This window comes from Grammomys surdaster, unplaced genomic scaffold, assembly GCF_004785775.1.
Source record: "Grammomys surdaster isolate TR1022 unplaced genomic scaffold, NIH_TR_1.0 485, whole genome shotgun sequence".
Lineage (NCBI taxonomy): Eukaryota > Metazoa > Chordata > Mammalia > Rodentia > Muridae > Grammomys > Grammomys surdaster.
This window is the reverse complement of record NW_021604904.1, coordinates 686,403-712,740: the sequence shown is the minus strand read 5'-3', so window position 1 is coordinate 712,740 and position 26,338 is coordinate 686,403. Positions and strand designations below refer to the sequence as shown.

Sequence of the window (26,338 nt, the reverse complement as noted above, 5' to 3'; positions counted from 1 at the left end):
TTAACATGGTAAACTAACAGTTTTTAATTCAAGTGATGATGATACAGAAGTTTTTTTTGGTTGTTGTTTGTTTTTTTTTCTTTTTAAAGAAGTAACAAGTAACACAAACACTGGGTGTAACAACTAGCATCCTAATTTGTAAACCATTCTAAGTTAAATTCTCTGGTAGTGGATCCCAATGATCTGCCACCTGGAATGGGGTCCTCCACTAGCTATATTTTTGCCTCATCATCTCCCATCCACCCAACTCTCTTCTCCTGCTTCCCCTCCAGAAATGTTTCTGATTGTTCTAACATTTACATATGTATGAAAAATTTCTCACATGTATTTTTATACCTGGCTTCAAATTGGGCCATTTTCTGTTAATGTTTTATGGAGAGCCCACCAGAGAAAATGAGTCAGACACAAATTATAGCCAACTGAAAGTCTTTATTCCAGTTGGCTGGGACTACACTCAGGTATTGAGGATCCAAGCATACTCACAAGCATTTAGAGCAAAGGGCTACTAAAAACAAGGACCACATTCTGATATCTTGCTCAGCAGCTACAGCAGGAGCGTTTGCCCAAGCAGGCAGTTTAACAGAAGCCAGGATAAGCAGTTAGCTAAAGGGGGAAGTTTGCACATGCAGGCAGTTTAAGAGAAGCAAAATAAATTAGGAGGAGCATCTTGACCTCTGGTTCATAGACTACAGAGTTGGGTAAATTTACAAGAATCTCTTCCATCAAAAGTCAAATTCTAGTTAAATCTAAAATGGTCTCAGCAACATGAAATGGAGGAGACTGCAATGTCTTGTACAGTCACAAATGTATTTTATCTTACTGTCTGGAAAGAGCATAAATTACATGATTTTACCTTTTGAAAGTTGTGTCTAACCCCTTTTAAAAATGCTTATTCACCAACAGCTAGTTTTTAGACATCTCTGCACAAAAGCTAAAAAAAATGGACTGAGAATAAAAATGTTGTCATGTACTTTTTCATCCATCAGATTTTATCCAGAAGGAAGTATTTGGAATTTAATACTGGAGGGTTGTATGAGGCTTTTCTAAACTATCTACAACACAACTTGCCCTTCATATCAGTTACAGTAATGCCAGTGAAAGCAATAACACTGTAAAAGCTACTTTACAGAACATGAACCAAAAATTCTCAAGGATTCCTTATCTACTATAACCCTGTTTCCACAAGTTTGGCTGGTACTGTGCTCACCATTAACTATGTAGAAAGAAAGGAAACATCCAGTCTTTGTGCACAGGAGCCATGCGATGTAAATGGTGGCAAGGTGCCTCAAACAATACTGGTCTCAATAATTGTTCTTCCTAAGTTAGCTGAATTGTGTTTGGTGAGTTAAGTTTATGCAATTAACAGTAGTACTAAAGATGAAATAACAGGACCATGAAGGCTACAATATATCGTTCTGACATTCAAAGACATTCTCAACAGCATCTTCTGTGAATAACAAAGGTCCTACAGTTTCATTCTCTAAGGGTTTCTTGGTATCATGAGTATATGACTACTCAGCTATTGGTTAATCCTATGACAGATTAGTTCTTCCTAGATTCTTTTCAGTCTCAATCTTGTCAGGATAACTTCTTTGATGTTCAATAGAATTTCCATATAAGGGCTTGTCCACCTTCCTTTTCTGATGTTGTATAAGCTCCTTTAACAATAAAAGATTTTTCACATCCTTAGAGTTTTAGACCTATATGAACTCCTTCATAAGCTTTCAGAACTAATTCTATAAATGTTTACATATTCCTTGCACAGTGTTTGACAACAGCATGGATACTTTTACGTTGAAGGCCTGAACTCCAGCTGCAGGTCTTTCCACATTCTTTACAATGATAGGGTTTCATATCAGTACGAATTCTCCGATGTGCACTGAAGGCTGAACTTAATCTAAATTTTCTCAAGCTTCTTATATTCACAGGGTTTCAGACCAGTATGAATTTTCTGATATACAACTAGCTTAGAATTACTAAAGGCTTTCCACATTCCTTATATTGTAAGGCTTCTTAATAAGTTTAGCATGTCAAACAACCTTTGATTTTCAACTGAAGGCCTTCCCACATTCTTAAGGTTTCTCAATATTGTGAATACTTTGATGTACTTTAAGATCTCTACCATAAGTAAAGTACTTCCCACATTTGTTACATTCATAAGGGTTCTTGCCAGTATGAATTCTAAAGTGTCCAAGAAATTGGTAATGATATTGAAAGGCTTCTCCACATTCCTTACACTTAAAGGGCTTCTCACCAGTATGGATTCTTTCATGAATTCTAAGGCCTGTACTACGAACAAAGCCCTTTCCACATTCCTTGCATTGAAATGGTTTCACTTCATAATGAATTCTCTGATGTTGGGTAAGTTGGTATGGGAGTCTGAAGGCTGACTCACACTGATCACACTCATATTTCTTCTTTCCATTGTGAATAGTCTGGTGCCGTGTGAGCTGTGCCAGAACAGTGAAGGCCTTTCCACATTCCTTACACTCAAAGGGTCTCTCATCAGAATGAATCTTCTCATGTTGCATGAGGTTTGAGCGACGATTGAAGGTTCTTCCACACGCTTTACATTTGTATGGTTTCACACCACTGTGAATTATCCTGTGTTCCACAAGGCTGGAGACACGCTTGAAGGACTTCCCACATTCCTCACAATGAAAAGGTGTCTGACCTGTATGACTCGTTTTATGGTTATTAAGCTGGCTGGAAAAATGAAAAGCCTTTCCACATTCTTTACATTCAAACGGTTTCTCATCACTATGAAATCTCTGATGTCGAATGAGATGTATATTAAGTCTAAAGACCTTTCCACATTCTTTACACTCAAAGGGTTTCTTTCCAGTGTGAATACTCTGATGCTCAGTAAAATTTGATCGTCGACGAAAGAATTTCCCACAATCCTTGCACTGATAGGGTTTCACATCGGTATGAATTCTCTGATGTTCACTGAGCTGGTACTTACGTCTGAAGGCTGACTCACAGAGCTTACACTTGAAAGGTCTCTCATCAGTGTGAGTTTTCTGATGCTCAGCAAGGTATAGATGAAGCCGAAAAGCCTTGCCACATACAGTACATTCAAAGGGTTTCTCACTGGTATGAGTATCGTAGTGTCGTACAAGGTAAGCGCCACTACTAAATATCTTACCACACTGCTTGCATTCAAATGATTTGTCATCACTGTGAATGTTCTCGTGTCGAGTGAGCTGTGCCAGAACAGTGAAGGCCTTTCCACACACCTTACAATGAAAAGGTCTGTCCTCAGAATGAATTTTCTGATGCTGCAGGAGGTTTGAGCGACGATTAAAGGCTTTCCTACACACATTACACTCATATGGTTTCACGCCGGCGTGAATAGTCCTATGCTGCAGAAGGGTAGAGATGCGGTTGAAGGACTTCCCACATTCTTCACATTTAAACGGTTTTTCACCTGTATGAATATTTTTATGGTACTGAAGCAGGATAGGAAGATGAAAGGCCTTTCCACATTCATTACATGCAAAAGGTCTCACACCGCTGTGAGACCTCTGATGTCTTTGAAGCAGCTGGGGGAGTCTGAAGGTCTTCCCACACTCCTTACATTTATAGGGCTTCTCTCCAGTGTGAATACTCTGATGCTGACCTAGATTTGACTTACAACCAAAGCACTTCCCACAGTCTTTACATTGATATGGTTTTTCTTTATTGTGAGCGAGAGTCTGGCTAGCGGAAGTCGGCATCTTTTTCTTTTGACCAGCATCTCCTTGATTCTTTTGTAGCCCCTTAGATACCTTATCGCCGCCATCCAGAGTTTTACTTAATTGCTGAATGGTTTGTTTGGGTAAGTTTTTATTAGGATTCTGTGGAGATAAACATGTCTCCAAACCTGAAAGAAAAGGAGAAAACAGAATATTTTATTTTCCTGCAATGAAAATTCCTGTGCATACGAATTCCACTAAGTGAATGACCAGACTCTAAGGTATCTTCTGAGAAGCTGAGGAGGAGCAAGGAGAGCAGCAATGGAAAGCTTACGTAAGACAGCGAGACTCTTTATGTTAGAACTATTCGGGAATGGGATGTCTGCTTAGCGGGATTATAATGAACTAAATTGCAATAATCTTACGTGCTTCTTCGCATACTACAAGAAATACATAGAAGCCAGTGAAGGTTTCCAAACCAGCTCATGGAGAATAAAATATCTATAGATATATAAAATATCTAATATATATATATATATATATATATATATATATATATATATATATATGTATGTATGTATGTATGTATCTGTCGCACCCTTTAGTGAAGTTTTTTTGAACCTGTGGGGACATGACAGCCAGCCCTAACCTGATGGCATTGATTTTTTTTGCCGGTCCAGCAATGCACTGCTTTATCCCAGTAACAGAAGTGCTCGGAACTGAGTAGTAGTGTACACAGGCCTTCTGTGATGACGACAGAGACTTTCTATGGAGCCGGGAAGCCCTTACTGGCCAATGACCTTTTGCTCTGGACTAGCTGGCTAACCCTAGAGCCTCAGGTGAGTAAGAACAGGTTAGTGGGCTGTGAGGTATTATAACATACCCTGTACATCTGTAAAACCTGCATATCTCTTGAAAATAAAAAAAGAAAGAAAAAAAAAAAACAAAAGACAAAAAGAACTCGTTGATGTCTGTGTAAGAATGAAAGGAATGACTGAGGGAAGTGAAACAGTCTTGCTGCCCAGATGTGGACCAATGAATAGTTGTAATGCCCACTTTCTGATGAGTAGGACCCCCACCTTACACCTCTTCCACTGGACACACTATGGTTCTTAGGCTGCCTTCCTTCTGCTAGCAGTACAAATAAACTTATTTAATCTTACTTTGAATTCAGTCTGTCTTTAGCCTTTCACAGTGGATTCAAATGCCACAACAAACCAAATGAAGAGAAAAATACTATACAACATGAATATATAACATCTGCCATTCTTTAAGAAAACTAGCCTGGACTTGGATTTTATTTTACTTTATTTTTGGTTTTTCTAGTCAGGGTTTCTCTGTACAGCCTGGACTGACCTAGAACTTGCTCTGTAGACCAGGGTGGCCTCAAACACAAAGATCCACCTGACTCTTCCTCCCAAGGGCTGGGATTAAAAGCATACTCCACCAATTCCTGGCCTGGACTTGGGATTCTTAAAAAAGAAAGGGGTAGAAATCTGTTGTGGTAGTGGTACACAATTGTAATACCAACGGCAAGGAGCCAGAGGTAACTGGGTCATGGACTCCAAGGTAGCTTGGACTGGACAGACGCTGCCTAAGAAAAACAAAAACAAGATAAAAAGAAAATAAAAAGAAGCAGGAGAGAATCCATTAGAATTTTTAAGAAGACGAAGGATATTCAGCCAGGGAAGCAGGCGACTGCAGCTCTTTACCTACCGCTCCTCTCACCCAAATCCCTAGCTCTGCAATAGACCACTCTGGCCTGCCATTCACCCATGCCCTCGTCTCTAGTCTATCACACAGATGTACACCTTCAAACTGCCTTCTGTCTTCTCACTGTGTTATCCCTGCCCCCAACTCCAACAGACATTCCCTGGAAATAGGAAGGACACTCTGCCCAGAGAAAGAGACAGGCTGACTGCAAATCCTCACTTCTTCCTCCATCCCCCCGAACCCAACCCCCACTCTCATCCCCAGCTCTGTAGCAGACCCACTGAGGTGGCCTCTGCTCATTCTCTACTCCCATCCACGAGGTACTAAGCAGATCCTAGTAGAAGACCTGCTTTCCTCCCTACTGTGGACCCCCTCAAAACTACCCACCTATCCCACCCCCATTCCTAAGTATCAGCTCCCAGTACTTAGAAACACATTTTACTTGGAATCCCTGTGGCTATAGCTATCAGGATCCTACAAGAACTTTTCACTTGGGCAACACAGCCACCACACTTTCCTAAGAACCAACAGAAACCAAGAAACAAAACACCCACCCAACAAAAAGCAAGACCAGACATCAGCACCTAAAACTGTCCCAAACCCAAATGCATAGATGCCAATGTAAAAACACAGTAACAGTATGTGTGCAACAGAGCCCAGCAACCCTACCACAGCAGGCCCTGAGCACTGCAACCCAGCTGAAGCACAAAAAAGGACATTAAATCAGTCACTATAAATATGGTAGAGATTAATAAAGAGGAAATAAATCCCTTAAAGAAATCTATGAAAACATAAACTGCAGAAGGAAATATATAAAATACTTCAATAACTCAAAGTGCAAAAAAAAAAAACCTGAGGGAAATCTGAAAATGAAAGTTTAAATGCTCAAATAGGAACCTCAAAAGCAAGCCTCACCAACAGAATATGAGATAAAAAAAAAAAATCTCAAGCACTGAAGACCATAGGCGAAATGGATACCTCCATGAAAGAAAATATCAATGCTAAAAACATTCCAGCACACCCCCCCCCAAAAAAAAATTCCAGAAAATCTGGGACATAATTAGAAGATCAAATCTAAGAATAAGTAAGGGAAGAAGATCAAAGGCACAGAAAATGTTTAACAAAATCATAGAAGAAAACTGCCTGACAATGTAAAGAATGAAATGACAAGGTACAAGAAGTATACAGAACAACAAATATACTGGAAAATAAAAGAAAATCTGCCTCCAACCATCAGCACATAATAATCAAAACGCTAAATGTACAGGACAAAGATTATTAAAACCTGCAAAGAAAATAAACCAAGTAATGTATAAAGAAAAACATATTAACTTGGCTTCTCAATGGAGACTTTAAAAGCCAGATGAGATTGGACAGATGTTCTACAGGCTCTAGGAGACCAAAGGTACCAGCCTAAACCACTATATCCAGCAAAACTTTCACTCACCTTAGATGAAGAAACCAAGACCTACTATGATAAAACCAAACTTAAGCAATACCCATCTACAAATCTAGCCCTAAAGAAAGCACTAGAAGGAAAACTCCAACCTAAAGAGATTAGCCATGCTCAAGAAAACGCAATGAGTAGTCCCAGACCAGCAAATTAAAAGAGAAACACACCCACCACAACAAAATAACATGAATCAACAAATACTGTTCATTCATATCTCTCAATATCAATTCAATAGTGTCAATTCCCCAGTAAAAAGACACAAACTAACAGATCTTGCAAAAACAAGATCCATCTTCTGTCACATCTAAGAAACACACCTTAACACTAATGACAGGGTAATTATTTCAGGGTAAAAATATTGGAAAATATTTTCTAATTCCAAGCAAATGGATCTAATAAGCAAACTGGTGTGGCTATCTTAATATCAGACAAAACAGACTTCAAACCACAACTAATCAGAATAAAGAAAAGATGCTACATGCTCATCAAAAGAAAATGCCACCAACATCTACGCACCAAAAACACAGGAGGCCCAAGTTCATAAAAGAAATAATACCGTAGCTTAAATCACATATTGGCCCTCACACCTTGAAAATGGAAGGCTGCAGTAGCACACTCTCCAATAGACAGGTCATCTAGATGAAGCTGGAGCTGACATTATAAACCCAGTGGACCTAACCTATTTGCAGAACATTTCACAGAAATACACAAGAATATAACTTCTCAGCACATCATTGAACTTTCTCTAACTCTGACCACATACTTGGGTACAAAGCAAGTCTCAGAAGACACAAGAAAATTTACATAACATCTCACATTCTGTCTAACTACCAGAGATTAAAAGCAGAATATCAATAACTACAAGAGGAAGCATATAAGCTTACAAAACCCAAACAACTCACCATTGAATAAAATTGGGTCAAGACAGCTATTAAGAAAGAAATTAAGCTCTTCCTAACGGAATGAAAATGAAGAAACAATAAACCCAAATTCATGGAGCATAATCAAGGCAGTTGTAAGGGGCAATCACATGTACCAACATAAACAAACTGGAGAGATCGCACGCTATCAACTTCACACCACACCTGAAGGCTCTAGAACACAAACAACAAAACAACACCCAAAAGGAGTAGACGGCAAGAAATAAGTAAATTCAGGTCTCAAATTAGGAAAAATAGAAACAACAACAAACAAAGAATCAATAAAACAAAGAGTTGGTTCTTTAAGAAAATCAGTGTGAATGTCAAAACCTAAGACAAAGGAAAACAAAGATAATACAAAAGAAGAAAATCAGAGATGAAAGAAAAGACACAACAGACATGGTAGTGATAGGACTAGCCCCACAGACTTGGATGTTTGAATGCTGTTCAGAGGGGGTGGCACTATTAGGAAGTGTCTGAATAGGACTAGCCCCACAGACTTGGATGTTTGAATGCTGTTCAGAGGGGGTGGCACTATTAGGAAGTGTGGCCTTGTTGAAGGAGGAGTGTCATTGGGTATGGGCTTTGAGGTCTCAGAAGCTCAAGCCAGGCCTAGAGGCTCACCAGTTCTCTCCCTGCTGCCTTTGAATCAAGATGTAGAACTCTCAGCTTCTCCAGCCCCCATCCGCCATGCTTCCTGTCATGATGATAATGGCCTAAACTTCTGAACTGTAAAGCAGCCTCACTTAAATGTTTTCCTTTATAAGAGTTGCCATGATCATGGTGTCTCTTCCCAGCAATAAAACTCTAAAAGAGAAGCTGTTACCAGGGACTGGGGTATTGCTGTGACAGACCTGACCAAGTTTTGGTTTCCTCGGGACTGTGGACCAGAAAAGCGGTTGAATGCTTTAAGCAGAGCTTAACGAACCATCCTAGCAGAAACATGGGAGCCAGTGGTTCTGAGGGTGATTTGAAATGTGGGGGGCAGACTCATGAGGTTTCAGAGGAGACCTTTAGTATGTACCCTAGAGACTATTCTTGAGGTATTTTCATGAAGAACGTGGCTGTTTGGCCCTTGTCTGAAAAATATGCCTGAGGCTAAAATGTGTTTTGGATTAATGGCATTAGAAGAGAAAACCTCAAAAGAACCTAGTATTGACTGTCATGTGGTTACTAATGTTCACATTTATGCTGATCTACAATGAAAAGGAGCAAGCTGAACAAGGGAAAACAGAAAATGTGCAGTTCAAGGAGAAAGGGGACACTGGGAAGTGGGATGGAGCTAAATCTTGTGTTCAAGGAGATAAACAGAACAAGGAAAATTCTGATGTCAAATGGAATAAAGGAATGGTGGCCTCAGGACAAGATACTTCTCAGCTAAGCCCTGAACAAGGAATTAAAGAAATGCTCAGAGCTGTATGTGGTGGTGCACACTTTTAATTCCAGCACTTCGGAGGCAGGGGCAGGTAAATCTCTGAGTTCAAAAGCAGCCTGGTCTGCAGAGAGAGTCTAGCACAGCCAGGCTTAGACAATGAAGGAAACCACTGAGAACAAAAAGCTAATGAAGATGTAATTGAATGAGGGCCTTTCGTTCCAGCCCAAGGAAGCAGGAGAACCTGGCAGCTTCTGCTACTTGGTTCTGGCTTTAGAGTCAAGGATAGAAAGGGCTATGGAATCTCCCTCCACAACTAAGGAAAGCCACTGAGGCCAGACATGTGTCACAGAAGTCCCTGCATGGAGACTGAGGAAGCCATGTGTGACGCTGTGAAGGTGAAGCTTGGATTGCCTTTGGAAGCTCCAAAATGTTGGCGACGCCAGAGCAGTGGGATACCTGTCAAGGAAATCTGATGACAGAGAGTGTGATCAGACCAAGAGAAAGAAATGTGCTGTGTGGGACTGCATAAGGGTATCCTGGGTCATGGTTGAGCAGGTGCCTAGAACCCCGAGATTCTCCGTGGAATTCTGTGTGAGAACCGGCAGGAGTTCGGTCCCTCCCATCATCCAGGATCCTAAAAAGCAGTCACATCTCCATAGAGTCACATAGGCCAGGCTATAGGCCTCAGGCCCTAGGGATTTACATACTAATGAAGGCCAGAGGGCAGAGGAAATTAAACATGCCTCCCCCAATCCTCCCCCTTTCTCCCTCCCTATATAACTCGGGACTGCCCTGAGTTTTGGGGGAGGGTACGCCTAGATCCATCTATTATCCGCCATGACAATAAACCTTTTTGGAACCAAGGACTTTCTTGCCTGCCGCTGCCAAGGCCTCCGGGCCGCTGGAACCATAGGATCCTCTTCCCTGATGTGAGACCCGCCACGGCGGAAGCCCCTCTGGGGCTTGCGCCGCTGTGGCGGCCTTTTTAAATTTTCCCCACAGTGCTGCAGTCAACAAAGATGAAGGGCTGGAGAGCTGAAGAGTGCTTTGACATCAGATTTAGAGATGGAAAGTTTAGAGTGAGCCCAGCTGATTTTCTGTCTGTCTTTGGTCCAGTATTTCCTTACAATGATCCTTTCTGGAACGATCGTGTATATCCTGTGACCTTATATGTTGGAATTTGTGATCAGCTTTTTGATTTTGATTTTACAAGGGATTTTAAGCATTAAGAGATTGCATCAATCTCAGAAGAGACTTCAAACTTCAGACATGTAAGCAAGTCTGAGACTGTCAGGGCTATGGAGAATTTTGAAGTTAGACTGAATGCACTCTAAGGCTGGCTACAAGCCTACAGGGGCCAAGGAGTGGACTGTGGTGGTGTAAACAGCAAAGGCCCCATAGACTGACATGTTTGAATGCTTGGTCATAGGGAGTGGCACTATTAGGTTCGGCCTTGTTGGAGGAGGGATGTCAATGGGGGTGAGCTTTGAGATCTCGGAAGCTCAAGCCACGCCTAGCTGCCAGTCAGCTCTCTTCCTGAAGCCTGCAGATCAAGATGTAGAACTCTCAGCTCCATCTCCAGCATCATTTACCTAAGCGCTTGCCATGCTCCCCATAATGAAGAAAACGGACTAAACCTCAAAACTATAAGCCAGCACCAATTAAATGTTTTCCTTTATAATACCTGCCATGGTCTTGGTGTCTACTCACAGCAGTAAAACCCTATCTAAGACACACAGAAAGGAAATCCAGAGAGTCATAAGGACATACCTCGAGAGCCTATACTCTACAAAACTGGAAAATTAAAAAGAAGTTATAATTTTTGTGACACAAACCACTTACCAGAGTTAAATCATGATCAGAGGAGCAGTTTAAACAAAAGCTATAACTCCTAGTGAAATACAATCAGTAATTCAAGGTCTCCCTCAAAAAAGGTCCATGGCCAGATAGTTTTAACAGAGAATTCTACCAGACTTCCAAGGAAGGAAGAGCTCACGCCAATACTCTTCAAACTACTCCTCAACAAAGAAACAGTAGGACATTACGCAATTCTGTTCTTAAGGCAACAGGCATCCAAATACTCACACAATATAAAGACCCAACAAAGAGAACTGTAGACCCATTTCCCTGATGAACTTAAATACAAAAGTTTTCAATAAAATACTTGCAAACTAAATATAAGAACCCATGAAAAACATGATCCACCATGATCAAGTAGGCTTTATCCCAGAGATGCAAGGATGGTACAATATGCGTGTATCTATAAATGTATTCAACATACATAAATTGATCAATGCAATCTACCATTTAAACAAGCTGAAACATATAAACAAGCTGAAAGCATATAAACAAGCTGAAAGACAAAAGCTACAGGATCAACTCACTAAGTGTGGAAAAGACCTTTTAATAACATTCAATACCACTTCCTGATAAAAGTTCTGGAGTGATTAGGGATACCAGGGACATACACCAACATAATAAAGGTAGTGTACAGCAAGGCCATAGCCAGCATCAATTTATATGGAGAGAAACTGAAAGCAATTCCATTAAAATCTGGAACAGGAAACGGTTGTCTACTCTATACTTATTCACACATATAATCAATAATCAAATACTTTTTAAAAATTATAGAAAGAGCGCACCTGCTCCAGTAGGAGGGAAGAAAATAAGAACTGAAAGTGATTCATGACACAGCAGCCCCTCTGACAGCTTCTGCTCTGACCTTGACTTCCTTCCCAGGGCTCAGGCTTCTTTCCCACAGGCCCTGGCGCTTTGAAAGAAGTTTGTCACATCCAGTGTCAGCTCTGAGGAGCCTCTCTGAGCACATGCAGCGCCTGGCAGGGCTGCAGGCTCACCTCACACTTACCTGGGTTTGGTCTGTTTGTTTTTTCCTTCCCAGCCATCCAGGGCTCTTTATTTTGCTCTAGTAAGGTGATCAGATCTGGCTTGGAAATGGATCTTCCCACTTAAAAGAAAGAAAGAAATGAATCATAGTGTAGACTGTTAGTTAGTTATTCTGAGACTCAGTATCTCAAATTAGGCCAGGATATCACGGAATGTGATACACAGACCAGACTGTCCTTGAACTTACTTGATTGATCTGGCCGCCTCTGCCTCCCCACGTGCTGGGGTTAAAGGTCTACACAGCTGGGCATGGTGTCTCATGCCTGTGAGCCCAGTAGAACAGAGAATGAGCCAGCCCAGTCTGGGCTCCACAACAAAATCCCTGTCTCATAAAACAGATAAAAAATTCTAAGAGCTAAAATAACCCCGAGGAAAGACTTCAAAGAAGGAGAAAAAAAAAACCAGGGTAAGAAATCAGATGTTTCAGGAAAAGGTTTTAATCTTTAAATGCTGATAGGGGCTTGCCACTTAAGAGGAAAGTATAATTGAGTAGTGAGAACATGAACCCACAGGCTACACTGTCTAGTGTAAGCCTCAGCTCTGCAGCTCACTAAGAATGACATTTATTTAGGCAAGTCCTGTAAGACTCTATGACCAATTTTCACATCTATGAACTGGGCAGGGTGGCACACACTACCTATCACTACACCTGAGGAGAGGACACAGGCAGATGAGAATCACAATGATGGCTTTAGTTTCATAGCAAGTCCAAAGCCACCCTGCATTACATAAGACCTGGTCATACTAAAACCAAATAATAATAATAACGAAAACAATATCGCTAGGCTGTGGTGTCACATGCCTTTAATCTCAGCACTTCCAGAGGAAGAGGCAGACAGATCTCTCCGTGCTACAAATAAAAACCTCTGTAGACAAAAGCAATAATAATATAGACTGACTTATTATCTATTGGATAGGGTAGATGCTAAGATTACATACTATATTCAAATACTTTGTACAGTCTGACCTATAATAACGCAAAAATGATAATCTTTTAAATTTCCATTTATCTGTTTAGTAATCCTGGAGACGGAGTTAGGGCCTTGAACACGCTGGGGAAGTGTTCTACACCTGAGCTGTATCCTGAGCCATGAAAACTGTTCTCGTGGTTATAATTCTTACTCTATCACATCTGCACTTCTTTCTTACAGATTAACTTAACGAAAAAGACAAAGTCGCAGCCCGAAACGTCCACTAAAAGCAGGTGAGAAGGATTCATTTAGAAAAATAGAATGTGTCTAGCTCTGGTTTTCAAATTAATTCTATTGATTCATCATCAAGTACATCATGTCTTTTACAAGTTGTGTATGTATGGACGTACAATGTATGTATGTGTCCATGAGGGTCTGTGCACGTGTGTGCAGGCATGCAGGCATGTGTGTATAGGGCAGAGACCAGTGTTTAGTGTGTTCATTGACTGCTCTCCACTTTACTATTCTCCATGAACCTAGAGCTCACTGAGAGGACCAACTAGGGAAGGGCAAGCAGGTGCTTCATGAAGCTCTTATTTTCAATCCAACCAACCCCACATCCGTCCTTTGGTATGAAGGAGGAACTCAGCACCCTCTTAAATCTACTGACTAAAATGTATTTTGTGTGTATGTGAGGATCTGTATGCATGACTGAGCACCATGTGCAAGCCCACGGAGTCCAGACAAGGGCATCAGATCCCCTGGAACCGGAGTTAGAGATGGTTTTGAGAAATCTCATGGTTTGTTGAGGTTTGGTTTACTGCTATATATTCAAATGCTAAATTCTATACCCAAAAGTTATGGCCTATGAGAAGTTTCTCGTGTTTACAAGCTTTTGTTATACAAACCTTGGTTCCTTGACTTAAAACTTTTGGTTATACAAAACTGGCTACAGTCAACACTGGAGGGATTAGAGGCAGGTGGGTTTGGAGGGACCTGGTTGGAGGAGAAGAGACAAGGGGGAGAGGGGAGGAATGAGAGTGGAAGAGGAAGCCAACATGAGGGGAGAGGAACCATAAGCACAGAGCCAGGAGAAAAAGCAAGGATCTGGAGTTATACCACTGGGGAGGTAGCCAGGCCTGCAGTTAGAAGAGGAGATTAGGGATGACCCCCAGTAATTGGCAAAGCCAAATAAAATAACCATAGTCTAAGCCTCCTTTATTTGTAAAGGAGCTACTCGGGGATTAGCTTAAATTGTTTGTACTACAGTGGAAACTGAACCCAGGTCCTCTGCAAGAGCAATCAGTTCTCTTAATCACCAAGTTAGCTCTCTAGCCTGCAATTATATTTACTGATTTATTTTCTTATTTCATTTAGTTTGTTTTGTTTGAAACAGGGACTCAGCATATGGGCCAGACTAGCCTGGAACTCACTATGTATCTGACAGACCTGGAACTCACAGCCGTCTTCTCACAGCAGCCTTCTGAGTGAAGGAATGACAGGTATGGGTCACCAAACCCGACTTCAACTGAACGTTAAAAGACGACCATGACTTTTAATTCACAGTTAAGAAAGCCAAAAGTGTACAGGACACATCCCGTATTCATGACACACAGCTCTTACCCACTCTGACGAGGTTTTTGTAGGTCTCCAACATCGTGTCCCTGTATAAGATCTTCTGAGTAGCATCCAGGCAGGCCCACTCCTCCTTAGAGAATTTAATAGCCACATCCCTAAATGTCACTGGCCCCTGAAAGAGCAAACACAAGGAGAGTGAAATTAGGGAGGCTTTCAAGATGGAAAAACAGAAGGAAAAGGACTCAAGCGTGGGAAGGGAGCCATAAGGAAATGCTGAAGGCACCTTACTGCACGACTCCCCATAAACGACGGCTGTGCCCACCTACATATCCAGTAACTGTGCCTCTCCACTCCATCCACATCCTTCAGGTTATCCCCCACAAAGGAGACATGTCACTGGGGTCAGGGTAAAATACACAAGGAATGCTGTGAGTCCTTGAGTTTATTATGATATCAGATGACTATATACCAGTCCATATTATTGACATATTAAGTTTAATTTTTGGTAAAAATAAAACAAACAAAGAACCTTTTAAGTGGTCAACAAGTCTCTTCAGGTCTTTCCTAACTCCCTGGGTCATCAACCTGACAACACCACAGATGTCAATCAGGTTTCCCAGTGCAGTCAATGAGACCGTCACCTCAAAGCTCTGAAGCCCCCAAAGCCCCTGTTCCCTGTGAGACTGACACCTCTGCTGCAGTGACAGTCCTCCCTCACCACAGACCAAGCAGAGAGCACATATACAGGAATGCATTCAAAGACAACATCAGTACCAGCTGGGAAGAGGCTCAGACAGGAAGTGCTCAGACCTGCCAACCCTCACTGTGAAGGGGCAGACTGGGATGAGGGGATTCTGGATCTGTGGGAAGCTTCAAGAGGAAAAGACAAGAAGGAGTCACCTAACCTGAAAGTCCCCCTATGTCAGGGAGAGACATACAACTTACAGAGACCATGTGCTGTGAATTGGAGCCGGCCATTCTTCTTTAGGCTTCCTCCCTGGGGACAAAAAGAAAGCCTTTCATTGATTGTGACTTGATGTTCCCAGAATGACTTTGTCACTGTCAGTTCAACAACTACATTTCTTTCTCCAGCATCCACACTCACTCTCTCCCCTCCCACCGCTCACAGCCTCCCACACACAGATCAGAAGCACACAGGAGTCTACACAAAGACCATTCTCTCCTAACCCCAGACAACCCATGGCAAAGGGGTCAGTGTGGGAGTGCAGAGCTAAACATGTCTGCCTTGAGCTTCCTCCAGAAGATGTCAGCACAAGGGACCCAGCTTCCACCTGACATCCAGCTAGCCCTGCACCTGGGCTGCTCCTCCTACTGTGAGCAGACCTTCCTACTGGAACCCCACATATCAAGGCTCACAGGGGCTTACAGCATCCAAATGGCACCTCCTTTGTAAACTCAGGGCTGAAGCACAGCAAGGCTGGAGGGGCTGCAGCTGCAATGTTCAGGCGGGGTCCAGCCTTCTGTCCCCACTCTCAGTAAATGGGACTGTGCACCATGGAACGCTTTCCTGAGAGCCTTCGCTCAGCTATGATAACACTTATGTTGTATCGATTAAGCCATGATCCTTATGAAGATAAATAGCTATAACACATCCTGTCACAGGAAGTGAGTATGTGTTTCCACCTTTCCATATTATGGGATATTTTCAACAAAATAATACTAGATTTGTCCTGGGTGTCCTAGTCTTTTGATCCTGAGCTGGGTTTCTCAGCCTCAGCACGGCTGACACAGTGGTTATGTCTTGGGCTGGGTGAGGACTATCTTGTGCTCTGTACAAGCTCTGAGCAGCACACACAACCCCAGACCTCCCTCAGACGCTGCCCCAGGGAGCAGCCATCAGTGGGATCCAGTGCTCTAGCCAACAGGTCTAAGTCTTGGTTCAGTACACTGTGGGATTGTTCATCTGTTTCTGAGACAGTCTCCTGTACTCCAGGCTGGCCTTGAACACCTAATGCTGCTTCCTCCTTCTCCCTCTCAAGACACATCTGACCACCTTATGAAATTGTACATTTTTATATCCCCAGAAAATTTACAAATAAATTTTCCTTCTATCTTTATCCTTCTTTCCTGCCTGCCTCTTCATACACCAGGCTAGCCAGTCTGCCAGGGATTCTCTTGACTCCACCCCCGTCTTGTCATAGCAGGGCCGGGACTGCAGACATGCACTGCTGTGTCTGGCACTGCACAGTTCCATGCTGGCATGCACTGCATCTATCCGTTTTCTGAGTTATATGAGTGGACTTATCAACAAAAATACACTGCAGGATAAATTTAGCCTTCTCAGGGGATCAGCCTCTCCAGGAATGAATGCTGCCAGCTTCTTAAAAGCTCTTTTAAGTGTTATACAAAGGCACTTTTAGCAATTAATTTCTGAGTGTCAGAACTATTTATCTGATGTGTGGGTAGTCTTGAAAGACTTATCACTAAGCAATTTTCAGGAATAAGGAGACTTCCTGGTTTGCCAGGTATGCCTGGAAACTAAGCTATGAAAAGATTCTAAGAATCCATTAAAAGAATAAGCCCATAAAATCTCAGGAAAAAGTCACTGAGAAAAAGCTACTTCAAAGCCTAGGTGCCATCACTGGAATTCATGCCTAACACAATGGCTGGGAATGGAACTCAGGACCTCTGGAAGAGCAGTAAGTGCTCTTTTTTTTTTTTTTTTTTTTTTTGGTTTTTCGAGACAGGGTTTCTCTGTGTAGCCCTGGCTGTCCTGGAACTCACTCTGTAGACCAGGATGGCCTCGAACTCAGAAATCCACCTGCCTCTGTCTCCCAAGTGCTGGGATTAAAGGCATGCGCCACCACCGCCCAGCGCAGTAAGTGCTCTTAACCGCTGAGCCATCTCTCCAGCCCTAAACTACATTTCTTTACGCTAAGGATTATTTCTGTGTTGAAGACTATGCATCTTAACAATAAATACAGCTCTTTTGGTTTCACAACCTTACACAAATAAGCCAAAGGACACCTACAGCCAGTAAAGTTACAATATCAACGAGTACAGCAATGGCTGGAGTAAGAGATCTGGGAAAATGCTGTGTAGGATTACATGAGACATCCATTTGAAAAGGGTCTTTAATTTCTTACTGTCAATCATAAATCATTTGAGAAGAAGCCCCATGGCCATCTCCCCTGGCCACATTTTGATAGCTTGTGACCTTGTGACACTTGTAACTGTCAATGCTTCATAAAGTTTGTGAAAGTATAGGAAGTCTTGCTGGATACGGTAGGTCAATAATTTCAGCACTGGGGAGGCAGAATCAAGAGGCTCGTTCAAAGTCCTGGGCCAACCTGGTCTACGTGACCTCCAGAGCAGTGTCTATCATCAGCAGTGCTGGTAAAAAGTCAATGTTAACACTCATGAAAATGACATTAGACCTTCAGTCACTCCACATGCAAAAGCCAACTCAAGACAGATTAAAATTTATGAACTGATACTACTAGAGAAATAATACACAGGAAAGCCTCCAGGACACGGGACATACTGGGTATTACTCTAAAAACACAAGCAACAGAAGCAAAATGGAGACATAGGATTTGCATCAAACTAAAAACCTTTACGCAGCAAAGGAAAGAGCAGTGGGGTAGGGGGATAATCTAGAGAACAGGAGAGAGTAATTGCCAACGACACATCTGACCAGGAGGGAGCATCTAAGCTCCTGCATAGCAACTTTATAAGGAATACAGACAAGTCAGCGACAAGGAAACTTCCTAATGAAGAAACAGGCAAACCAGAAATAAGTATTTCCCCAGATAGGACATCAATATGGCCTATATAGTTATATGAAAAATTATCATCAGGATGACAGTCACTAAAATCACAAGGAGAGGCCTCCTCATGCCCGTTAGGAGTGTCAGTTACTAGAGGCCCGGAGACTTGGCAAAGAGGTTTAGAACACTTGTTGCTCTTGCAGAGGCCAGGGGTTCCATTCCCAGCCCCCATATGGTGGCTCACAACCAGTCCTAACTCCAATTTCAAGGGATCTGACACACTCTTCGGGCCACCTATGAGATCAGGCATGCGCAAGGAGCACATGGTTCATGTAGGCACAAACATCAGGAATAAAGGGGAGAGAGAGGAAAGGGGTGGGGGGAGAGAATATCTTTTTAAAAACACTGACCATTATAAAGAAAACATAATGTAGAGAATGTGGAGGGGAAAAAAAAAACATTACGGAGGAAATGTAAATTATTAGTCACTGTAGAAAACAGCATGGCAAATTCTCAATTATAAATACAACTCGAACCTGATCCATCCATCCCACTACTGAGTGGATACACACAAAGGAAATAAACTCAGCAGCTGCAAGAGACATTCACACCCTCCCACCTTTCATTCCAGCATCACTTCCATAGCTGTGATGTGGACCCCGCCCACAGACGAACGGACAAAGCACATGGAGAGTGAGGCTCACACACAGTGAACCACGTACTACAATATGGATGCACACGGAGAATAACAAGTGCAATAAGCTAAAGACAGAAAGGCAAACGCTGGGGCAGGGGGATGGCTCAGAGCCTGAGAGCTGCTACGGCCTTTCCAGAGGACAGAGTTCAGTCTCCAGACAGCTCACAGTGCCTGTAACTCCAGCTCCAGTGGATTCTATCCGTATCTATGGTTTCTGAGACCACCTGTGGTCATGTACACATAACCCAACGTCCATAATTTTGAAGCCAAATACTTCATCTTTAAACAAAAAGACAGATATCCATGGTCTGGCTCATCTAGACTCTGAAGCTGTTTTCTCCTGGGAACGGTGAGATGCTGGTTCCTGGGGTGTGAGTGACAGAGGCTGGCTGTGCAGCATCAGGGAGGAGAATGGGAGACGTGGACCCACAAGGGAGAGAGCTGTATGATGATGGTCAAGGGCTACAGAACTTCAGCCACACAACAGTTCAGAGATGGGCAATACGGTGACTGTGATGAACAGTTTTGACAAGGCCGAGAGTGTACTCACTACAGAAATGTGAGTTAGATTAAGTCATTCCAAAGGACATAAAGAATCTATGTGCTTTACACAATACAAAAAAAAAAAGATCCATCGCAAAATTTAGAAAAATATTCTGTTCTACATTAGTATACTCATTTTCCTTTTGTTTTAGAAACCGGTTCTCACCATGCAGCCCAGCTAGCCTGAAACTTGTTCTGTGGTTCAAGCTGCTACAGAATTCACATCGATCCTCCTGCTTCTGCCTCCCAAGTGCTGAGATTAAAATGCACACCACAAAGCCTAGTTTTTCTTTTTGAGTCACTTTCTTAAATATCCAACCAGCAATCGCATTGTTCCTCACAATCCCTCACCCTGCAGAACACTGAGGAGAATGAAGCCAAAATGGCCTCACAGAGCAACAACTAAAGCTCACCGGGCCCTTAGTATCTGGCGGCACTGCACTAACAGGCTTCACCACAGGCATCCTAAGGTTCACGACAGGACTAGAACGTGACAGAACCAAGACTCTAACCCAGACGGAGGGGAGCGGAGAGGAAGGGAGGGGAGAAAGAACAAGCTACTGCTTTCCCACTCTCAAAATCCTCACGAGTGAATAGAAATCGTCCACCATCTCCACTTGTCTGCTGCTTTGAAAGACAGGCCTGTAAAGATCAAAGGCTGTCTGACGTATGATGTCATTGAAATAGGAATCAATTTAGCCAACCAGAGTTTGAAAGCCCTAACGCTAACCTCTGGAGGTTCCTATCTAGAACATGTTCGGGAAAAGAAGTGCCTGTAGGGAGAAGATGTCAAGGGTCACTGAAACCATAACGTGATGAATACTAGCTGGAAAGGGGAGGGACAACGTAACGGACACAATGGTGGAGATATCAATTTGCATGTTCCTGCTTCATTTACTAACAATCCTATAATCTAAAAATAAAAACCTCACTTCTCAAACAGAGAGAAAGCGCAAATTCGCCTTTGAGTCTTAGCTGGGTAGCAACAATGATCTCACGCTCCTCCAGCCACCCGTTTGAATAATGGCCGACTCAGGGAGCATCAGGAAGCATCGGAACCTGGATGGTACCCGAGAGCATCCTCAGGGAGCACTTTCCTTCCACACTCACACGGCTAGAGCTCTGGGAAAGTCAGGGAACTCAACTAGTAGCCTAGGCGACCCTCAGAGACATTTTCGGCCTCAAATGCTCGTCCCAAGCTCCAGTCTGAACCTCAGGGAAAGCTTCCCTTCAGACTGCACACATGACCTCTCCTTACTGAAGCCTGGTCCTCTGCTCCAGTCCCTGTGTCCCCGAGAGAAAGCAGGAGCAGAAAGCGACACGCACCGCGACTCAGACAAAGCAAATAGCTCAGGGTGTGCACACGCGCACACACGCACACACACACACACAGAGCACCGTCCCTAAATACTCACACGCGCATCAACATTCAACCACCCCGCCGTCCACACCCACACCCAGCCCGCTGATTCCCGGCCTTACTCTGCAGAGACCGAAGACACAAAGCAATTGCCTACTCCCACCAGAAAGACCTGACCGTCCGCGAGAGCTCGCCAGGGCACCGGAAGTTGCTTTACTTCCGCCGCGGTGGCTCCTGGGAAATGTAGTGCCCGTGTGCACAACTCCTTGAAGCCTAACACTCTGTTGTTCGGGAAGATCCCGGCCTGTAACTTGGGCCAGCACGAAGGAGAGCAGCGCCAATGGTTTGAGGGAGTTGCCCTCAGCCCCAGGGAGCCTAAAGGAGAGGATTCCCTCCTATGATCAAAAGGTACTTCCGGTTCTGCACGTAACTGGTTTTCTCTTCTTTGGACCGTACAGACGAGCAGAATAGGAAGTATGATCAGATCCGCCTATAACTGACTTCATTACACTTTGCCTGAGTCCCCCTGAGTGGGATTCCACCCCGTGCACTGGTAGGGTCTATGGTAAATTTCAAAACACTGACCTAAAGAATTGGTTGGTTTTAAACATCAGCGATTTCGGACAGCCAGATGTTCAGAGAGTCAGTGTCCCTGTTATGTAAATAGGAAAACGTGAGTGAGGACCAGTCGATAAATACCAACAGAACTGCCACCATTTTGAAAGGTGAATGACTAGCGCGTGAAAGTGTCTAAACAAACGCAAACGTACGCCTTGTCTATGTAGGAAAAACGTACTTACTGTGACATGAGCTTTCAAAGCCACTTTTATTCTTTATATTTACACATTTTTTTTCCAGAACGTGAGAGAAAACTAATGTTATAGATGATCCTACTAGGACCACTAATCGTATGAAATGCTTTGTAAATTATGTAAACGCCTAAATTATAGACAGATTAGATTTGAAATAAGTCAGTCCCGACTATGTGTTAACTACAGAAAATATGTTGATAAATACTCTGATTAATAGTTGATAACTACTGATTAAACGTGATCGTCCTCAGCCAGGCAGTGGTGGCACATGCCTTTAATCCCAGATCTCTATGAGTTCAAGGCCAGCTTGGTCTAGAGAGAGAGTTCCAGGACAGCAGTCTCTACACAGAGAAACCCTGGCTCGAAAAAGAAAACAAACAAACAAACAAAACAAAAGAAAGTGACCATCCTCAAAATAGTCAAAAGAAGACTTAGGTCAATTTTAAAATTAAGGCAGACTCGGGGACAAAGAACATTACCAGGGATAATAAAGGTGGCAATTCTACAAAAAATAAAATAAAATTGGCTGAGCATGGTAGCACATGCTTTTTTTTTTTTTTTTCTGAGACAGGGGCTTTTACAGTTGTTTTGTTTTGTTTTGTTTGTTTTGTTTTGTTTTCAAGACAAGAGTCACTCTATGTAACAGCCCTGGCTATCCAGGAACTCACTTTGTATACCAGGTTGGTCTTGAACTCACAGGCATCTACCCTGCCTCTGCCTCACAAGTGCACAGATGAAAGGTGTGCACCACCAGCCGTGGCTAGCACATGCCTTCCCCCCACCCGCCCCAATTCATTTATTTTCATTTTACGTGCGTTGATGTTTTGCCTGCGTGTATGTCTGTGTGAGAGTGTTGGATCCTTTGGAACTGGAGCTACAGACAGTTGTGAGCTGCCATGTGGGTGCTGAGAACAGATCCTGGATGTTCTAGATAAGCAGCCAGGACTCAGCTGCTGAGCCGTCACTCCAGCCCCTAGCACACGCCTTTTAATCCCAGGAATGGGGAGGCAGAACCAGATAGGTGGATGTCTGTGACATTGAGGCCAGCTAGGTTGAGGACAGCCAGGACTCTATAGTGAAATTGGAAACTCCATGGAATCTGTGACAGTAGTCCTAGCAAAGACTCCTAGGAATGGAGAACACAAGACCTTAACCAACCCTGGTCTGTAACCAGACAAGGCCAGAAGTGGAGGACTTGGGATACCAACCCAGCCACAAACCCTTCAACTGGTTGAGGCCTGCTTTTAACATAACTGTAGCCATTTTGTATTCAGTCTCCATTTTGCTCATAAGGTGAAATTAAGTTCAGGTTCTCAGACTCCACATCCCAAAATATAGCTAACACTGAAAAAAATATCCTAAAAGGTCACAACACTATGGTTGCATTGCTTATGCCCTGAAACTGCCCTGCTTACCACCTGCCTACCACCCTTCTTACCTCACTTAGCTTAAATCAGCTGAAAAGTCAGCTGATAATTCTTTGTCTAGTTCACCAAAATGTACCACTGCATCCCGCCCCCCTTGCCTTCTGAACTTCTGGAAATTTTTTTTCCTATAAAATGCCTGCCCTAAGAACAGACTGGTGACACAGTTAGGATTTCAAGTCCTTTTTCCGTGGTCCAGATCAGTCAGTCTTGGGGGTGGTGCATTCAATAAACTATCCTTGCTTAACTGAAATGATGTTCATACGGTTTGTGTGGGAAATCCCGATCCCCAAGAGACCTACGATTTGTTCTGCCTGTAGAGTGTTCTGGGACTAGTGAAGTGGAAACTTCTGGTTTCTTTGGAAAGTCAGTTGTGTAGGATGGTGTTTCAATGGGGCAAACAAACACATGAAGGGTTGTTTTCCTGAAGCAGATATAGGTGAAAGGATTTTTTTTTTTTGAAGGAACATTTTGCTGAAGCAGACACAGGTGAAAAGGATGTTCTGCTAAAGCAAGCACGTGAAAGGACACGTGATGAAGGATTCTTCCCTAGCAACATGCATGTAATGGTTCACCTTACATTGCGTAGCTGAACTCCATCTGTAATGACTCCGTAGAGAGATACGCACCAAAAAACTCCTTGTGGTGTTCTGGCAGCTTATTGCCACTTTGAAGGGCTCGGGCCGATTGGCCGAGTGATGTCAGCTGATACAGACTCACTTGGAGTTTGGCTAAGACAGACTCATGTGCTGAGGCAACAAACATGTGAAGCAAGATTCGTGGAGGACACATGATATTTGAAGAGATTATAAACAGGACTCAGGGGACAGCCACAGGGTCTTGCCTAGCTGGCTCTGCAATGCATCGTTGGTCTCTAGTCTTGGCTGGTCTTCATTTCGTTGAGAGAGGCATAACACAGAACTTCTCCTGGCATCCCTGTTGGTCCCGGTTGCTCCCCAGTGACTCATGCCGATTTGGCAGTGACCTGGCTGTCTCTGATAGATCATACCACCACTGCTGATTCATATCTGCTATCCCGACAGTACTGAACGAGACTGCTGGTGTATTCGTGAAGTGTTGGTGAGCGGATCGAGCGGCCGCTGCTAATTTCTGTGAACTAAACTGCTGATTATTTCCTGACAACGCAGATGGGATTTGCTACAAAGAACAATTTCTAAACAGGCCCACTTCCCCTGCATCCTAATATCCTTTCTTTTCCACTCCCTCTGGTGGGTGGTGGGATAGAAGGGAGGTTAAAGGGTTTAAGAACCATATCAAAAATAGGTCTATGAGACAATTTTAGGCAACTGACTAGAGCCCAGCAGAAGCATCACCAATGAGACCAGAGAGCTACTGATGGGAACAGATGCAGAGTCCCACAGCCAAACGCTAAGCGGGACTCAGAGAGTTCTGCAGAGGAAGGAGAGGAAGAATCAGAGGAATCAGAGGGGTTAGGGACACACCGAGCAAATACAGCTCACAGAGTCAACTGACTGGGACTCATGGGAACTTGAGAGATCAGGGAACCTGATCTTCTTCGCCAGGGGTCTGACCTAGGTCATTTGCATATATCTTATGGCTGAGTAGTTTTGTGTTCTTGTGTGTGGTGGTTAGACTAGGTATGGCCCCCACAGACTCATGTGTGAATGCTTGCCCCATAGGGAATGATACTATTAGGAAGTGTGGCCTTGTTGGAGGAAGTGTGTCACAGTGACAGCCAGCTTTGGGGTCTTCTATGTTCAAGCTATAACCCAGTGTGACACACAGCCCCCTTGCTGCCCGTGGATCAAGATGCAGAACTCTCCTTCTCCAGCGCCATGCCTGCCTGGATGCCGCCATGCTTCCTGCCATGATGATAATGGACTAAACCTCTGAAACTATAAGCCAGCCCCAGTGAAATGTTTTCCTTTATAGGAGCTGGCCTTGGTCACGGTGTCTCTTCACAGTAATAAAACATTGTGGAATAAGACATTGTGGAAATCCTAACAGTGAGGGTGGGGACTGACCCTGACTATTTTGCCTAATTTTGTGATCCCTCTCCCCCTACTAGGTTCCCTTCCCCAGTCTTGCTGTGATGGTATGCTTCTTGTCTTATTGTTCCTTGTTACGCTGTGTTTGGTTGAAGAGATGGGGTTAAGGGACAGAAAGGGACGGTATCGAGGGGATTTAAGTGGGTGGAGGGAGGGAGACGGGGGGGGAGGGGTAGAATGGAGAAACTGTGGTCGGGATGTGATACATGAGAGAAAACAACTAAAATAAACCCACAGTATGCTCCTAATAGCATATTTCAAACATGAGGTAGGGGGAAACGTGCTAGCGATGAAGAATGACAGCCAAATCCACCATCACATACAAATGTTTTCAGACTCAGTAACAGAACAGACCCAGAACAGCAACAGTGCCCAGTCAAACTGGACAACATATCAACAATGAAAACTGTCAGAATCAAAACAGAGACAGTCAACCTTTAATGGAGTCAGGCTACTTTAAAGGGAGGGTGTTCCCGCACACACACCTATAACAGAAATGGTTCCTAGGCTCTTTTGAAGGCCATACTTGTATAGACGGTCCACTGCAACCCTACACGCCAAAACTACATCTGCTGGTTAAGTTTCTCTTCAACTACAGGCTGATGTCATTTTGTTATTGACTCTTGGAGGAGGCGATGTTTCAAAACAAAGTCTCCGACCTCCATTTTACGTTTACAAACCCTTGCCTTCCTTGATCCCCCTAAACCAGCTGAACCTCTATGGTACATCATCCGTACTACAGTCTTCTGCTTGTTCCTGAGTTGTCTTTAAGGCATCTACTCCCTCAGTTTTTATTAATGAAATAAAACACACAACCCACAGTCCACTTGGTCTCATTTTTATGCTTCAGTCTTCCCAGTGACAAGAGAATCCTCACATGCACAGGCGATGCTCATGGACATAAGCTGGGCCACAAAGCAAGTCTCAAAGGGGTAAAAGAATCTAAGTCATCCACGTGATGTAAAAAAATGGAATTAAATTAAAAAGGAAGGACAGATGGCTGTATGATGACATTAATTTTCTTTTTCTTTTTTAATATTTATTTATTTATTTATTTAATGTATATGAGTACACCATTGCTCTCTTCAGACACACCAGAAGAGGACATCGGACCCCATTACAGATGGTTGTGAGCCACCATGTGGTTGCTGGGAATTGAACTCAGGACCTCTGAAAGAGCAGTCAGTGCTCTTAACTGCAGAACCATCTC

At 43.2% G+C, this 26,338-nt stretch overlaps 1 protein-coding gene across 2 annotated transcripts; it reads right to left on the bottom strand.

The window, feature by feature from the left end:
* Window positions 1-21,039, bottom strand: LOC114633012 (zinc finger protein 60-like). 2 transcript variants are annotated; one of them, XM_028781622.1, is made up of 5 exons: window positions 20,985-21,039; window positions 15,477-15,528; window positions 14,577-14,703; window positions 12,005-12,103; window positions 1-3,865 (listed from the first exon to the last, which is right to left on the bottom strand). In XM_028781622.1, the coding sequence occupies exons 2-5, from the start codon at window positions 15,507-15,509 to the stop codon at window positions 2,073-2,075; spliced, it is 2,052 nt and encodes a 683-aa protein (XP_028637455.1). In that variant the 5' UTR covers window positions 15,510-15,528; window positions 20,985-21,039; the 3' UTR covers window positions 1-2,072. The 2 variants fall into 2 exon arrangements, with proteins under 2 accessions (XP_028637455.1, XP_028637456.1); XM_028781623.1 differs by having other exon boundaries at window positions 15,483-15,528; window positions 20,985-21,020.
* Window positions 21,040-26,338: the final 5,299 nt, after the last annotated feature.

Coding starts and splice junctions, on each gene's coding strand:
- LOC114633012 (XM_028781622.1), bottom strand. CDS start 15,509: ATGGCCGGCTCCAATTCACAGCACATGGTCTCT. Junction 14,704..15,476: donor ATTCACAGCACATGGTCTCT/GTAAGTTGTATG, acceptor TTGCTCTTTCAG/GGGCCAGTGACATTTAGGGA. Junction 3,866..12,004: donor AACAAACAGACCAAACCCAG/GTAAGTGTGAGG, acceptor CTTTTCTTTCAG/GTTTGGAGACATGTTTATCT.